This window comes from Mus musculus, chromosome 8, assembly GCF_000001635.26.
Source record: "Mus musculus strain C57BL/6J chromosome 8, GRCm38.p6 C57BL/6J".
Classification (NCBI taxonomy): domain Eukaryota; kingdom Metazoa; phylum Chordata; class Mammalia; order Rodentia; family Muridae; genus Mus; species Mus musculus.
Window position 1 is genome coordinate 106,935,496 of NC_000074.6, and position 18,088 is coordinate 106,953,583.

General features: G+C 45.4%; 1 protein-coding gene across 2 annotated transcripts in view; it reads left to right on the forward strand.

Annotated features, from left to right (window-relative positions):
* The first annotated feature begins 244 nt into the window (after window positions 1-244).
* Window positions 245-18,088, forward strand: part of Sntb2 (syntrophin, basic 2) — a 78,493-nt gene continuing 60,649 nt past the window's right edge. For both annotated transcript variants that reach the window (NM_009229.5, NM_001368316.1), the window contains exon 1: window positions 245-826. In NM_009229.5, coding sequence (NP_033255.1) covers window positions 307-826 — 520 coding nt within the window. In that variant the 5' untranslated portion in view covers window positions 245-306. The remainder of the gene's footprint in view (window positions 827-18,088) is intronic.

Below are 18,088 nucleotides of genomic sequence, written 5' to 3' on the forward strand. Positions count from 1 at the left end.
GAAGAGGTGAGGAGTTCGAGGAGGTCACGGAGAACCAAAGCAAAGGACGGCGGGGTGCCTCGCTGCACGAGGCGCTGCCCACCTCCGAAGAGCTTTCAGTGAACCAGGACAACCTCGCCTCCCGGAAGCGGCCTCGCCGGCCTTCCCCCCGCCCCTCCGGAAAGTGGGCGTGGCCCTCATGAATAATGAATCGCCGGGGGGAGGGGAGGGGTCCGCCCCCCTCGGGCGGGAAGGGGGAAGCGCCGAGGCTGCCTGACTGGAATCGGGGGAGCTGCAGCAACGGCGGCTGCGGGAGCAGGGCCGGCCATGGCGGTGTGGACGCGGGCCACCAAAGCGGGGCTGGTGGAGCTGCTTCTAAGGGAGCGCTGGGTGCGGGTGGTGGCCGAGCTCAGTGGCGAGAGCCTGAGCCTGACGGGCGACGCCGCCGCAGTCGAGCCTGAGCCGCCGGCGGCCGCCTTCAACGGTCTTCCGAACGGCGGCGGCGGCGAGTCTCTGCCCGGGAGCCCGAACCGTGGCCTGGGGCCGCCCAGCCCTCCCGCGCCGCCCCGCGGTCCCGCGGGGGAAGCGAGCGCCTCGCCGCCCGTGCGCCGAGTGCGAGTGGTGAAGCAAGAGGCGGGCGGCCTGGGCATCAGCATCAAGGGCGGCCGCGAGAACCGGATGCCGATCCTCATCTCCAAGATCTTCCCGGGGCTGGCGGCCGACCAGAGCCGGGCGCTGCGGCTGGGCGACGCCATCCTGTCGGTGAACGGCACCGACCTGCGCCAGGCCACCCACGACCAGGCCGTGCAGGCGCTGAAGCGCGCGGGCAAGGAGGTGCTGCTGGAGGGTGAGCGGGGGCCGAGCGGGAGGCGGCGGGGTGGCGGCCTGGGCTCGCCTGCGCGCACTTTGTTTCTGCCCACCCTGACGCCTGTGCGGGGCTCGCCGGTTCCCTCCGCCCCGGCCACCAGACCTCCTCTTGTGGGGCTCCAGAGTGTGGAAAAACTGAGGCGTCCAGCGAGAAGAAAGTTGGGCAGCCACCGAAGTGTTACTTTACCGCCCCTTAGCGAGACTCAGCTGAGATTTAGGGGGTGGGGGGAGCAGCAGCCGCGTGCGAAGCTCACCCCTAAGTCTTGCACGATAAGCTGACACTAAGCACTAACTACCGGGAGAGCGATCGGCTCGAGTTCTTTAGTCTCCTTTTTTTCCCTGTTGGGAAGCGTTGGTTGGACGCTTTCTTTAGTCACCTCGGGCTCCCCGGGCGGGCCGGTCTATTAAATCCATCCACACCGATGCCAGCAGTTTGCTTGGGCAAACCACCAAAGCACTGGTTAATTTATGGGAATTTAACCCATCATTGGCTCTCAACAATAACCAGAGAAGATCACAGCACTTTGTGGAAGGCAGAGAGCTGATACAGCAAGTTTGTGAGGTTAATGAGCCTTGTTTAACAGTGGAGGCTCACGTGTTTGAGCATTTTACTGCCAACTAGAGTTTCGCCCCTTTTGCAAGAGCCCGGTGCCAGCTTCCTATCGCTGGCAGGCGTGCTGCCGCAAGACCAGTAGACATTTTATAAGAATCCTGAAACGGGTACCATCACATATGTGTGAATAGCCTTTACCTTAAGTGTAGATGCGATCTTGTGTGCAGCGTTTCACGCGTATCGATGTAACTGAGGCAGAATTAAATCTCATCTCCAAAGACTCATACATGTTGAAGGTGATGGAATATTGTAAGTGAGAAGCCAGTTGCTTGCTTTAGAAATAATTGCAAGACCAGCTCCGTTTTTCGCTGTTGAGTCAAGTCATTCCAGGAGCATTTATTGCTGCTAGCTGTATAACAGAGAATGTGAAAGGTGCTGTCCCTGTTGTATCTCTGCGGTGGGAAATGATAGAAAATGCAAAACAACTTCTAGGGAGGAATAACATCAAGTGCTTGACTCTGGTACAAGGTACAAGATGCTAAGGGATCACAAATTTAAGGCGTATTTGCTGGTAGCATTTTGGCGTGGTTTACAGCCTTGTACTCAAGAGGCAGAGACAGGCAGATCCATGAGTTTAAGAGGAGCCTGGTCTACGTAATGCGTTCCAGGACAGCTAGGGCTACGCAGTAGGACTCTGTTAAAAACAAATCCAGAAAAGAATTTGATGGAAATGGGCTTAGTCCAGGAGGGCTTTCCAGGAAGTGGTGGATATAAGTGTGCAGAGATGAGTCAGGAGGGATTGCTGGCAGGAGAACTGAACGGAGGGGTTGAAGTTGGGGAGAAAACCACCAGACTAAGGGCAGAATTAGAACTTAGGTTTTTTCTTTGTTTGTTGGCCTGGAATTCAGAGATTGACCTGCTAAGTGTTAGGATTAAAGGCATGTTCCACAGTGCCCAGCTTGCGTGTGTATAGTGTGTGTGTGTGAGCATGTACACATTACGGCCAGTCTGGCCTCAAGGTGGTCATCTTACCAACTCAGCCTCATGAGTGCTGGGATTGACAGGCATGTACCTCCATAGCCCGTTCAGTTTTCTCTTAAAAATTTTAAACTTTTTTTTTATGCATATGAGTGTTTTGCCTGCATTTATATAGCGTATTATTATAGCTGTGCCCCACATGCGTACCTGGTGACCTTGGAGGCCACAAGAGAGATCCACTGGGACTAGAGTTACAGATGATTGTGAGCCCAGAGTGGGTAATGGGAATCAAACCTGAGTCCTCTGTGAGAGCAGCATACTTACCTGCTGAGCCACCTCTCCAGCCCTACTTTTCACTTTTTTGTAAATCTGATACTTGGAAGCAATCAGTTTATAAAGAAATAACATGGTGTGCAGCAGTGTTGGTGCACGCCTTTAATCCCAGCACCGGGAGGCAGAGGTAGGTGGATCTCTGGATTTGAATCCAGCCAGGTTTACAGAGTTCCAGGACAGCCAGGGCAGAGAAACAACAAACAAACAAATCAGGGGTTAAAGAGATGGCTCAGTGGGTTAAGGCCCTGTACTTCATTTTCAGAGGACCCCAGTTCAGTTCCTAGCATAAATCGGGTGGCCCACAAACACCTGGAACTCCACTTCTAGGGCATCTGACACTTTGTGGCCTCCCAGTCACCTGGACACATAATTAAAGATTGTTAATTTTTTTTCTTTTTTTAAGTGCTCTAATTGTGAAACTGCAATGCCCCAATTTTATAATGTCTTATTTATGAGTCTTGTTTATATCCCAATTTTAGGTAGGGCCAGTCAAGTGCCCAGAAACTAGCGTTAGTGAAAGAAGTAAAAACACAACACAGTTGATGTAGGTTTGGAAAAATAGTTGCTACTCTAATTGAGTACCTAGACACTGGTCTAGGTAAGTATTTGGGTATTACTTCTTAGAGCCAGAATATTGAATTTCATCCAGTTTTGTGGTATGGAGTAGTGATGGATAGACAGTTCAGCCCTTTATGCCATATTAACATGCAAAACAAGAGGTTCTTGTTTCCCAGTGGCTTGAAGCTAGTGCTCATAGCTATGAAATGAAGGCCGTCTAGTACATGCTTCCCACATTCATTAGTTCCCTCATAGGCCTTGGGTGCTCTTAGAAACAGGTTTACAAATGGTGGCATAGTAACATTTACTGGAAGCCTTTTTACCTGGTCTATGACTTTATTTTCCCATTTTGTGTAAGACAAACAGTTTTTGTCTGTATAGATGTGGGAAAGTCAGTATAGTACGTTTGTGGTGTTCCATTTTTAAGCCAAGTAAAAATAATTGCTCAAATACAAAATCCCTAAAAGAGTCCTTTAGTGAGCCAGACAGACGATTTAAAATTGAGCTGTTTTCTCCTCCAGACAAGATACTTTTTTTTCTTCCTTAAGCCAGAGTTTCATGCAGCCATGTTCTCCTCATTTTGATTCTGATCTTGAACTCCTGATCGTCCTACCTGTACTTCCAAAGAGCCACAGTTATTGGCCTGTGCTACCATGCTTGGCTGAGGTAGGCCACTTATAAGGGATAAGAGTTTAGAATATAGTGGGATGAACCTTGAAGCCCAGCACTTGGGAGACAGGCAGTAGGATCTCAGAGTCGAGGCCAGCCTGATCTACACAGTGAGTTCTAGGACAGCCAGGTTTATGTAAAGAAACCCTGTCTCAAAAAACCTGAGACTAAAGCAGCAAGAAGGATTGCTTCAAGGCTAGCAGTGGCATCCTGAGGAAACCCTGCTCTCTGGGTGCTGATATAAGCCAATTATCCCAGCACTGAGAGGTGGAGCCAAGAGAATTGACAGAGGTTTGGTGACAGCCTAGGTTACAAAATAGGTGGTGGGGGAAGAGGATGGTGTGGGAGGCCGTTACTCCTTAGACAATTGTAAGTGATATTGTCCCTCCGTTAGAGTCCCTGAAACCTTGCCTTGACATAACATAATAATCTTTTGGTGGTGTGGGCAGGGAATTTCAGGCATGTTCTTGCCACCCACATGTCAGGAGCAGCCTTAGTGTCTGGTTTCTTGAGGTTAGGGAATGGAGCTAAAGGACTCTTTCTCTTTTTTACCTTGGATTGGTGAAGGCATTGTTCCTACAGCCTACAGTCTCTGGTCAAACACCCTGTTCTTTTTTTTTTCATCCTTCCCATCCCCCAAGGAAAGGTCTGTCTGTAGTGATTTTGTCTTTCTTTGCTTTTTTTTTTTTTTTTTGGTTTTTTGAGACAGGGTTTGTCTGTGTAGCCCTGGCTGTCCTGGAACTCACTCTGTAGACCAGGCTGGCCTTGAACTCAGAAATCACCTGCCTCTGCCTCCCAAGTGCTGGGATTAAAGGCGTGCGCCACCACTGCCCGGCTCTTTGTTTCCTTTTTTGAAGACAGGATCACTATATAACCTGCCCTGGCTGGCCTCGAACTTCCTGTGTAGACTAGTCTGGCCTTGGACTCAGAGATCTGCCTGCTTCTGCATGTACTGCCATGCCCAGCTTCATTCATATATATTATGTGTGTGTGTGTGTGTGTATATATATATATTAGTTAATCTCTTAAAGAACAACCAAACAGTTAAGCTATGTTTCTGTGCTTATGTCTTAGCTTCTCTTTGTTTTACCTGTGAGAAGCTATTTCTGTAGTCAGACACCACCACCCTCTTTCATTTCTGGGTTTTAAGTCTGGGTCTCAGGTAACCCCGCCTGACCTTGAATTTGATATGTAGTTAAGGATAACCTTGAACTCCTGCTTCTACTTTGCAAGACATTTCTTACAGACGCTCCTGCATGCATCTAAATGTACCCTCTAAATTATTGCCTTGATATGGGAAAGTAATTCTAATACAACAGTCATGAGATTTCTAAGAATATTTTCTAGGAACCATATCCAAGCTATAATTTAGGTCTCCATGGATAACTTCAACTGTTATTTTTCTACCATGCAGCACTGTCTGGGTGAAGGTTACTAGACTTTCCCATCAAATGTGTCTTTCTTCATGAAGAGGAGGTATAGTTGGTGGCTAAGAGATCCTCCTGTAGTTTGGAGCTGATGTTAACAGACCAGCTCAGTGTTCTTGGCTTGATCAGCACATTGAACTAATCAAGTAAACAAAAATAATGCTCCTATCTATGAGGTGGTGTTTGTTTTCATTTTTTTGAGACAGGTTTTCTCTGTACAGCCCTAGCTGTCCTGAAACTGACCTCTAACTCCTTGCTAAGATCCTCTGCCTCCTTGCTGGGATCAAAGGCCACCGCTGGGCCTTGAGTTTTAACTTGTTTTCCATTTTGCTGTCTATGGTCCTTTGAAAAGATTTATGTATTTTGAGTGTGAATGCATACAGCATGGCACATGTGGTCAGAAGGAGCCTTGTGGAAGTCTGCTCTCTCCTTCCACCATGTCAGCCAGGGGTTGAAGGGTTGTCAGGGTTGGTGGCAAGCACTGTTTCCTCCAGAGCTGTCTCACTGGCCTTTCCCAGGAGTTTTCAAAGCTGTGAAGTCTGCTTTATCAAATGAGGAGCAAACCTTGAGGTTAAGTGAGATGGTGCAGTTACCAAACAGCTTAGTGGTACAAAGCAAAGGGACCAAAACCTATTTCCAGTGCGTCTCTTACAGTCCACTTACATAGAGGCTCCTGTGTCTTACTGTGGTGCGTTGTACTGAGAAGTTTGTGGGGGGGGGGGAAGAGCTGAAGATAGTTCTTGGCATCAAAGAGTGTAATGCAGGAGAGAGAGCTAGGTGTGTTGGCACGTGCCTAATGTGAGCAATCAGAAAGCTGAGGCAGGGGAATGCAAGTTATATGGCCTGCCTAGGCCGCAGAAGCAAGGTCCTGTCTTGAAAAAATAAAAATAAAAATAAATTGGGGAAAGAGAAGACTGTTAGCTAGAGAGTTTCTGCTAAAATGTATAATCTGTTGGGATTTCTCTGAAGGGAGTAATCAGCTGGGGGATGGAATAGTTGACTGTGACTTCCCGAAGGAAGGAGAATTTGATCCTAGGCGCATCTCTGTAGATGGAAGTCAATCCAAATTGAGAGGGTAGTTTGAACAAAAGCCAAATGAGCATGACATGTAGTAGGGACTGGAGTGGAGAGCTAACTGGTACAGACCCAAGGGAAGAAAGTGAAATCAATTAGGGTTGTGCAAGACTTTGATTAGTCATTCAGCATTTAACAGGCACGCATAGCAAACAAGCTAGGTGCTGGGAATTCCAAATTGGAAGTGATCCCTACCCTTTAGGCTAGTAGGAACAATTATAGCCTATTGTGGTAAATACTTTCATAGAGGTGAGACTGCCCTGGAAACAGGTAGATAGATGTTTAAAGGAGACAATGGTGATGGTAAGAAAGTCGGTGTTGTGAACATGTGTACAAACAAGTATTCCTTCATAATGCATGATCAACGTGGCCATTTTTGAGACAAGGTTTTGTATAGCACAGTTTTTTTAAAGATTTATTTATTTAATATATGTGAGTACACTGTAGCTATCTTCAAACACACCAGAAGAGGGGATCAGATCCCATTACAGATAGTTGTGAGCCACCATGTGGTTGCTGGGAATTGAACTCAGGACCTCTGGAAGAGCAGTCATTGCTCTTTAACCCCCTGAGCCATCTCTCCAGCACGGGCCTCCAATTCTTGATCCTTTGGTTTGGTTTGATTTTTTGAGACAGGGTTTCTCTGTGTAGCCCTGGCTGTCCTGGAACTCATTCTGTAGACCAGGCTGGCCTCGAACTCAGAAATCCGCCTGCCTCTGCCTCCCGAGTGCTGGGATTAAAGGCATGCGACATCACTGCTGCCTGGCTAGTTCTCTCAGTCTTAAAATGATGACATGACATACTAAGTACACAAGGTAGTATGCCACAGGGAGAAAGGGTATTTATCAAAGGGACAGGAGCTAGTTGTGGTGACCTTACCTATCTGCTTGCCTCTGCCTCCACGGTGCTGGGATTGAAGGTGTGCACCACCACACCCAGCTTCAGATTTTTGTTTTTATTTATTGTGTATTCCTGTTTCACCTGCATGTATGCCTGTGTACCATGTATGTGCACTGCCCTTGGAAGCCAGAAGAGAGAGTCAGATCCTCTGGAACTGGAGTTACAGATGGTTGTGAGCTACCATGTAAGTGCTGGGAACTGAACCCAAGTCCACTGCAAGGACAGCCAGTGCTCTTTTAACTGTCTAGCTAGCTTACTGTTTCTATATCTCTCCTTCCCTCCCCTCCCCTCCCCTCCCTTCCCTTCCGCTCCCCTCCCCTCTCTCTCATTTGTCTGTTTTGAGACGGGGTCTCTGTAGTCTACTGGAACTCCCTGTGTAGACCAAGCTGTCCAGTGCAGAGTTCTTTCTGCATCTCAAGTGCTGGGATTAAAGGTATGCACCACCAAACACAGCTCCAACATTTCCCTCTTAATGTGAACTGTTTGTCACATGATGAAGTCATTACATCTGTCAGGAAGTCTGTCTGGAAAATGAAATTGTCATGGAGACCATTTGAAATACAGATGTGGCTGCATTATCATCAATAATGAACTTTACCCTAATATATATTACATTTTGAGTCACTTAGCTGCTGATGCTAGAATGTATGTTTTCTTCCTCTTTATCTCATTCTTTCTTGATTTCTATAGTTTACTTATTATTTATTTAATGTGATGGGGATTGACTGAATGTAGTATGTCTGTACACCATGTGTGTGCCTGGTGCCCACAAGAGGCCAGAAGAGGGTGTTAGATTCCCCTGGGACTGGAGTTCCAGAAACTTGTGAGCCATCACATGGATACTAGGAACCAAGCTGGGTCCTCTGGAAGAACAGCTAGTGTTCTTACCACTGAGCCTTATTTCTGTATGTTATATATGCTTTGTAACATACAGCATTAATAGATACTCACTCCTGAGAGTCTGTTCAAATTGTTACGGAGATGTACTGTGAAACTGGGAAACTGCACATATGCTTAAGATAATGGAGGGCCGTGGATGGGTAAGGGCAACAGACAGAGTTGAGAAGCTACCTTCAGAAGTTCTGAGGCTTTCCTAGTACCATAAAGATAAAGACTGGATGGAATAGTGTAAAACTGCAGCCTTGATACTGGTCAGGGTAGTGGCACAGCCTGGAAGTCCCAGCTACTTGGGAGGCTCAGGAGGGAGAATCACAAGTTCAAGGCCATCTAGCGCTGCAAAGGAAATCTGGGGTCAGCCTTGACCACTTGGCAAGACCTTGTTTGAAAAGAAAAAGTGAAACCAGTAAGGTGGCTCATGCCTTTAATCCCAGCACTTGGGAGTCAGAGGCAGGTGGATTTCTGAGTTTGGGGCCAGCCTGGTCCATAGAGTGAGTTCCAAGACAGCCACAGCTACACAGAGAAACTCTGCCTGCCTGGGGCTGTGGGGTGGAGGCCCGACCAAATAATCCAAAAAAGTTCAAAATGGGAGAGAAAGAACTGGAGCATACATAAGTCATGGATTTCTGGCTTGGGAAACTGGACAGTTGTGAAACCAAAAGGAAGAGGGAGCGCCCCTCACTGTAATCTTTGGGAGTCAGAGGTAAGTAGCTTGAGACTCTTTTAAATAACAACGCATTAAAGGAGGGAAGCCCTATAACAGGACCAGGGCATGTTGCATTTGAGTTACCTTTGTGACATCCTGGTGGAAAAGGCCAGAAGCTGGTTGGAAGTACAAGTCTGTGCTCAAGAGAAGTGTCAGAACAGTGATGAATATTTATGAGACATCAGGGTAGAGGTGTTAATTGTGGATGAAGTCATCGAAAGTAATGCAAATGAAAAAGAAATAGAACCAGAGTAGGATTCTATATGAACTCTGCTTTTAAAGCCAGGTTAGAGAAAGACTCTAGGAAGTAATGGCACAGGAAGATGGAAGGGGAGGGGGGCTTTCAGAAAATGTATTAAGTAGGGAAGATTTGCGGCATATTTGTTCTCAAAAAGCAAAGAACAGCAGAGTGAGGAGAGGTTGCAGAGATGGAAGGGGTGGTGCAGTTTGTTTTTGAGCCAGGAAGTGACATGATAGGAACAGAATTTAGGTTGGCAGCAGTGGACGCACTGGATGCTGTGAGAGAGGAAGGCCCAGAGGTAGGAGAAACTACAGCTGCTGCAGTAAAAATAATCCAAACCAGAGGACATAGCAGAACACACTAGGGACCTTCTCTTGCCTAGATAGCCTCTTCCCAACTGTCCTACAGACACGACACTGGGGACAGCACTTCTGCAGTATGTTCCTGTTAACTAAGGGCAGGTGCTTTGATCCCAGAATTGCTGAAGTAGGAAAAGAAAGGAAGAGATGACAGGGTGCAGTGACAAGGGAGGGACTGTAATGAATAATGAATTTAGTTGTGAGATTTCTTTCTCTCTTTTTTGTTTTTTGTTTTTTTTTTTTGTTTTGTTTTTTCGAGACAGGGTTTCTCTGTGTAGCTCTGGCTGTTCTGGAACTCACTTTGTAGACCAGGCTGTCCTGGAACTCAGAAATCCGGCTGCCTCTGCCTCCCGAGTGCTGGGATTAAAGACGTGCACCACCACGTCTGGCTAGTTGTGAGATTTCTATCCAGGGACAGGAGAGGAATGGTTACAGTGAAGAAAAGGGATAGCATGGCGGGTATGGCAGTCATACAGCTCAGCCTTGTCATAAAGCAGTCAGTCAGTCAAAGTCTACTGTGTATGGCATTTGAGAAGGAAGGTTTTGGTTCACAAACTATACAGAAGAGAAGCCAAAGCAGGAGAATAGCTTCAAGTTTACCTCAAGCCTGATCCTCACAGTGAGATCTGAGCCAGTGAGACCCTGTCTCAGGAAGAAAAGAAGCAAAGGAGGCTGGAGAGAAGGCTCAGCAGTTAAGAGCCCTGACTGCCCTTTCAGAGGACTGGGGTTCAGTTCCCAGGACCCACACGGCGGCTTACGACCACCCGGAATTCTAGATCCAGGAGATCTGATGCCCTCTAGAGAGCACTAAATGCATATATTGAGGTGATATGCACAGGCAAAACACTTATACATATAAAAGACTATAAAATAATTTTTTTAAAAAAGAAAAGGTAAAATTACTAGGCGAAGGAAATGAGAACACTGATTTGTTATTGACAGCATCTCACTGTCTCGCTGTATGGTCAACGCTGCCCTCTAACTTGCTGTGTGGCCAGGCTGGCCTTTTTTCTGTGGTGGTGGGTTTTAGTTTGTTTAGAGACAGTGTCTCCTGTACCTGTAGCCCTGGCTGGCTCACTCACTGTGTAGCCAGGATGCCTTTTTTTTTTTGAGGCAGGGTTTCTCTGTATAGCCCTGGCTGTCCTGGAACTCACTTTGTAGACCAGGCTGGCCTCGAACTCAGAAATCCGCTTCACTCTGCCTCCCAAGTGCTGGGATTAAAGGTGTGCGCCACCACTGCCCACTGCCCAGCTTTTCGCCCCCCCCCCCCCAGGATGCCCTTGATCTCTGCCCCTCCTGCCTCTACCACCTGAGTGCTGGGATTTCGAGTATGTGCTACCCTGTCAGCTTTTTCTGTTTTTGTTTGTTTGCAGAGACTTTTTCTGTCATCTCCCCTGACTTCAGGCTTTTCTGTCTTTTGAGAGCATGCCCTTTGCCGCAGCTTTGTTCCAGTTTTGTAATGGGATGGATGTACTGCCCATTGTGCTAAGGAAACTCTATGTTCTAGTCTCTAAACTGTTTTTAATTTACATTTATTTACTTATGGATTGATTTCTGTGTTTTGTCTGTGTGTATATAGGCACATGTGTGCAACGGGTGCACAAACACCTTAGATATTGGCTCTCTTCTTCCACAGTGCAGGTCATCATTTTGGTTTATCAGTTGGTGGCAAGGACCATCTTGCCCCCTGGCTTTCTTCCTTTTATTGTTTCTTTCTTTTTTTTTTTTTATTTTTTATGTTTTAACTTTTAAAAAGTCGTATTGGTGGAGCAGGCTTGTGCTTGTAGAGGTCAGAGAGAACCTTGGAAGTCAGTTTTCTCCTTCTGCCTTTACGTGGATTCTTCAGAATCCAAACCTGGTAGCTGGGCTTGAGAGGCAAGTACCTTTTACCAGCTAAGCGCTGTTTCATTTCTATGTACACTTTATCTTGTATACAGTGTAGTGAAAAACTGAAAAAAAAATCCATTTTTTTTCAGATAGCCAGCTGATTGTTGCAGCATTATTTGTCAGTCCTTTGTACTCTAAGTTTGATAGTTCAGATGGTGACTATCCTGAGTGCCATATGGAGAAAGACAGATCAAAGCCATATCTGCATTCAGCTGGAATGACTGATATACTTAATTAGTGCTGTCTGCTACCCTAGGAATGACCTGTCCTTTTGTCATTGATTTGTCATGCATCTTTTATTTAACTTTGTTGTAGGTCATTTTTGTCATCGTCATCATCATTATTGTTGTTGTTATTTTGAAACAGGGTCTCACTATGTGGTCCTAGCTAGCCTAAAAGTCTATGTAGACAGGACTGGCTTCAAACTCTAGGGATTGACCTACCTCTCTCTGGGACTAAAGGTATGCACCACTGTGTTCTCTTGAAGTGCATCTTTGCGTGTATGGTCTGATTCTGGATAGTTTATTCTTCTTTTTTTCCTGTTTGAGATTGTTGAGTTTTTTTTTGTGTGTGTGTGTTGGGGGGGGTTGTTTGTTTGTTTGGGTAGGTTTTGTTTTGTTTTGTTTCTAGACAGTTTTTCTGTGTAGCCCTGGCTTTCCTGGAACTTACTCTGTAGACCAGGCTAGCCTTGAATTTGCAGAGATCCACCTACCCCTGCCTCCCGAGTGCAGAGATTAAAGTAAAAGTATGTGCCACCATGACCCAGCTGAAAGATAATGATTTCTTATTGTTGTTGAGACAGGGTACTAAGTACCCCAGGTTGGCTTTGAACCCACGAGATAGCTAAATCCATTATGTGCTTGGTAAAATGCAATTTATTTTTATTTTTTTTATTTTTTGGTAAACTTTCAGTCATATCAACTGCTAGTTTGTAATATCCCTTTTCAATAAAAAACACTAGGCCTCACTCTTTGATCCTTGATTATATGGCCAACTAGGTTTTTTGTTTTGTTTTGTTTTGTTTTGTTTTGTTTTTCTAGACAGGGTTTCTCTGTGTAGCCCTGGCTGTCCTGGAGCTCACTTTGTAGACCAGGCTGGCCTCAAACTCAGAAATCCGCCTGCCTCTGCCTCCTGAGTGCTGGGATTAAAGGCGTGCGCCACCACCGCCTGGCAGCCAACTAGTTTTTGATAGGATTCACAGGTCAGGAACTTAACTTGCACCTAGAAGCACATAAACTGAAGGCGCGAGTTTCTCGCAGGATAATAAAGGTGGTGTTACCAAAGCTGAATGGATGGCTGCAGCTATAAACAGTAGATGGCCACTACATTGTTCTAGAAACGCCAGATGACAGAGATGAACTTAGAAACTATCATATTAGTGCTGAGCTTTAGGAGTCTGTGGATAGCTCTAGAAAGAAAAGAGAATGGGTTTGCTGCAGTACAGCATCAAATGGAGACTTTGAAAAGCCTTTATCTCTCTAAATCAGCCTCAACATTTTAATGGTACTTTGAACATCACTTCCTGGGACTTTCTAGCAGCTTCGAAAATATTCATTGTCACCTATTTTCCCAGCTAAGTCAACTGAAATCCTTAGCATTCGGGTCAGGGATATATCTCAGTTGGTGGAGTGCTTGCCTAGCCTAGACAAAGCCCTGAGTTTGTTCCCAGCATTGTCGGCCTGGTGTGGTGGTGCACATCCCAGCACTAGGAGGCAGGGGGGGGGGGGGAGATGAGGAGTTCAGGCTCCTTCTATCCGTATAACAAGTCCAGCAAGAATTATTTGACTGCAGAAAGCTTACACACACTAATTTAAGCTGAAGTGTTGTGCTGTTGGTTACCTCAGGTAACTCCTAAGAGTGGAGGTGGCTCTAGGTTTAGGTTCAGTAGAATCCAAAAGCTCAAATTATCTTGGCTGGCCACAGCAGTTCCTGTTGTGGAGAGTCTAATTTTGTATAGTCAGCTAAGATGGCACAAACAGTTTTAGGAATATATAGTCCTAACTTTTTTAAAGACAGGATCTCTTTTGGGGGTGGAGGGAAGCCCAGGTTGGCCTTCAACTCTCTGCCTCAGCCTCCTGAGTGCTAGATTGTGGGCGAGAGGCCTCCCACCTCCAGCTCCATCTCATTTTGATTCAGTCACTTCCTGCTTACCAGCTTTAGAAAAGGATTCTAATTAGCTCTACTTTGCCCACTTCTTACAGACTATGTCACTGTTACCAAGATGATAGAGACTGTGGTCTAGGCCCATCATGTTTCTGCCAAGGTATGGAGATTGAAAATGCATCAGACTGAAATATTGATGCGGTGGCTGCTACATGAATTCATATCCACTATAACACTATAGCAGTGCAGGCAATGAGACTGGGGGCTAGGAGTACTTTCATATCTACATTATAACTTCACATTTTTTCTGTCTTCTTTTTTTCAAGACAGGGTTTCTCTGTATAGCCCCAGCTGTCCTGGACTGTATTTGTCTTTTATACTGTAAAATTTTAAAAATTAAAACATGGGAGCCAGGCGTGGTGGCACACGCCTTTAATCCCAGCACTCGGGAGGTAGAGGCAGGTGGATTTCTCAGTTCTACCAGCCTGGTCTACAAAGTGAGTTCCAGGACAGCCAGGGCTATATAGAAAAACCCTGTCTCGAAAAACCAAAAAAAGAAGAAAAAAAAAAAAGAATTAAAACATGGGAGCTGGGCCAAAGTGGTGCATACCTTTGATCTTAACACTTGGGGGGCAGGGACAGACTCAGATGGAACTCTTGAGTTCAAGGCCAGCCTGGTCTACAGAGTGAGTTCCAGGGCAGTCAGAGCCACACAAAGAAATACTGTCTCTAGCTTCCCCCTCCTTCCACCCCAATTAAAATGCAGGGATACACGCTATGTATGTACATAATCACAGGTAAAACATTCATTTATTTAACATTGAATAATTTAAAAATTAAAGCAGGATCAGTGAGATGGCTCAGCAGGTACAAATTCTGGCCATAGCCCTGATTATTTGAGGTTTTGATCCCTGTAGCCCACTGGAAAAAGACAACTGGCTTCTGAAAGTTGTTCTCTGGCCTCCTCATTTGGGCTGTAGCCTGAACATTTGGATATATGCTTATCATATCCACACATACACACCACAATAATATAGGTAGCAATTACTGAGACTTACTGAGAACTTAGTACCCTAATCTTGGTATGCGCTCTAACAAATTTTTAACAGCCCATGGAGCAGTGGACACCATCCTCTAATTATATCATCATTATCATTTGAGACAGGATCTCCTGTATCCAAAGATTATCCGGAACTCTCTGCTTCTACCTCCCAAGTGCAGGTAACAGGCATGAGCCTCCATATCCAGTTGATGTGTGCTGGGAATCAAACCAAGGAAGGCTTCCTGCATGCTAGGCAAGCACTCTACCAACTGAGCCACATCCCCAGCCCTGTTTATGCTGCTGTTGTCAGTAGTAGTAGTAGTAGTAGTAGTATTTTGACATGTAGTCTCACAGTGTTATGCCCAGGCTGGTCCCAAACCCCTTTATTCTTGTGAATCTTCCTGCCTTAGTTCCCAAGTAAGGCCACCCACATGGCACCGTTCTTAGTTCCATGATTTTAAATATGGGAAAATTGAGGCCTGGAACCTTAAACTATTTTTATCTGCAGGCCCTCAAACAGCATGTAGTTAATCACCTTATATTGAGTTAAGTATGCGTCCCAGGGGTTTTACTGTTTACTTTTACTTTTTAAAATGAAAATGTTTAATTGCATGTATATTTTTGTGTGTGGTTGTACAAATGCTATGTGCATGTGTACTCAGCATGACTTGGGGAAGTAGACTTTCTTCTTCCTGGGTCTTGAATTGGATCATCAGGCTTAGCAGCAAGTGACTTTTACCTGCTAGAGCCATTCTGCTGTCCCCTCTCCCTTTTTAAATAAAGTATCATTGTTGTATGTGATAGCACATGCAATATATTTGTACATATGGAAATCAGCATGTTGTTTTAATATTGGAAAACACCAGGTGTGCACCATATGCATTCCTGATGCCCGAGGAGGGCAAGAGTTATAGACAGTGTGAGCCACCATGTAACGCTGGGAACTGAACCCTGGTTCTCTGCAGTAACAGCAAATGTTCTTAACTGCTTGCGCAAGCTATCTCTCCAGCACTGTTTGTTTTTAACCCTGCCTGGCCTGAAACCTACTTCTGCCTCCTGAGTGTTGGGGTTGAAGGTGAGAATACCATGCCTGGAGAAAAATACTTTTTTTAAATGATATGTTTTTATTTTATGTGAATTTGGGTGTTTTGCCTGAATGTGTTGTCGGTGGAGGTGTCAGATCTCCTGGAACTGGAGTTACAGACAGTTGTGAGCTGCCATGTGGTGCTGCAATTGAACCCAGCTCATCTAGAACAAATAATGCTCTTAAACTACTTTAGTAAGTAGTATACTCCAGATCGCATCTACATTTACAAATAAATGCATTCTGAAATAAAAACGGTTTTGCTAAATGTCTTGAATTTGCTTCCTTTTTCTCATGTTACTGTTGTCAGCTCTGTTTTCACTGTAGTAAGAAAAATCTACATTTTCAAAAACCACTTACTGTGTGGCGGTGATGGACGTACATGCCTTTAGTGGGCCTGCTCTACAAAGTGACTTGCAGGACAGCCAGGGCTGTTACATAGAGAAACACTGTCTTGGGGGAAAAAAGAAAGAAAACTACGTATGGTATATGACATTGCCTTGAAGATAAATACATTGCACTATGCTGTTAGGCCTGTGGGAGTCCCTCTCTGCTTTTACTTTGTAGGTTTTAGGGTCAGGGTCAACGGAACAAGCACTTTTACCCACTGAGCCATCCCTCCTGCCTGTTTTATTTGAGACAAGAGTGAGCATGTGTAGCCCAGACTGGCCTGGAACTCCCTGAGGTTTTTGGAGGCTGTCCTTGTTTTGTCTAATTGTTTTTTGTTGAGACATTCTCACACTGCAGCTCAAATTGTCCTTGAACTCTCAGCGACTTGTGCCTCAGCAGACAAGCCTCGTGCCTCAGTGTACAAGTCTCAGGACTGCAGGGATGAACCTCCACAGGCTCTCTCATTCTGTGTTCAGCAGTTGCTCCTCATCATGCTTTCAGGACCACTAAGGGCTTGACGTGAAAGCAGAATATTCAGGAGAGCCACAGGAAAAGCCTCTTAAAGTAATAACGCATTTCATGTGAAGAAAGAATTTAATGGTGCCGTATACAGTGTTGCCACTGTAAATGATGTCAGTGTCAAAGAGCTAGGACTGCTGATTAGCTCAAATAAGAAACTCACTGAACCCAAAAAGTTGCAATCTTAAAACATTCTTTTTATGTCTTTCAACTGGGCATAGTGGCATAGGCCTTTAATCCCAGCACTCAGGAGATAGAGGTAAGCAGACCTCTGTGAGTTTATGGTTGGTCTTCTGGTCTACATACTGAGTTCCAGGGTTCCAGGACTGCCAGAATCACATAGTCAGATCTGTCTTGGAAAAAAAGGTGGGGGGTCTATATGGGGGCAGGAAGGATTGCTCAGCAGTTAAGAGCAGCTGTTTAGTTCAGGAAAAAAAGTTACTTCTTGGGTCTGGAGAGATGGCTCAGTGGTTAAGGAACACTGACTGTTCTAGAGAACCCATGTTCAATTCCTAGCACCCACATGGTGGCTCACAACCTCCTGTAACTCCACTCCCAAGGAAATCAGACTTCCTGTTTTGATCTACATAGGTACTGGGCATGCAGTGATATATAGACATACCTGCAAGCAAAACACTCATATATAAAATAATTTTTAAAGATTTTTGTTTTTAAGTGCCAGGTGATAGTGGCACACACTTTAATCCTGCTACTAGAAGGCAAAGGTAGGTGGGTCTCTTTAAGTTCAAGGCCAGCCTGGTCTTCAGAACAAGCTCCAGGACAGCCAGGGATACACAGAGAAGCCCTGTCTCAGAAAAAAAAAAAAAAAAAAAAAGTTATTTCTTGTATGAGTGTTTGCTTGCTTGTGTATATGTGCTAGAGTGCATGCCTAGTGCTTGCAGAAAAAAGGCTGGAGAAGGCACTGGAGTCTATGCAACTGGAGTTACAGGTGATTATGAGCTGCAGTGTGGATGCTGGCAACCGAACCCCTCAGGTCTCCTGCAGTAGTAACCTTTAATAGTGTAAAGTATTAATTTATGAATTTACTTTTATTGTTTTATATGTGTGCGTGTGCATATGTGCACAAGTGAGGTTCCCCTGCCCTAAAGGCCTAAAAGGTACCAGATCCCCTCTGAACTGGAGTCATACTGTTGTATATGGGTGCTGGAAACTGGACTCAGATCCTCCGAAGAAGCAGAGCGCTCTAGTAACCCCTGAGTCATCTTCCTGCCCTAAAGTAGTATTAACTTCATCCACTTGAGGAAAATATAACTAAAATTTTTTATGAAAGGAATGCATTTTTTCAACTTGGGGTGGGGAAGGCAGGTAGTGAGTGCTAAGTCACTGGGTATTTTCCAGGGTTAGATAGACTGTGAACTGAAAGGAATGTTAATGCATTCACACAGTACTTACTGCCAAAAACGAGCTTCAAAAACCGAGCAAGCAGAAGAAAACCAAAAACACCGGAGAAATTGTTCTTGGATCGTCATAAAGAAAAGTATGAACAATAACCTGGAAAGAG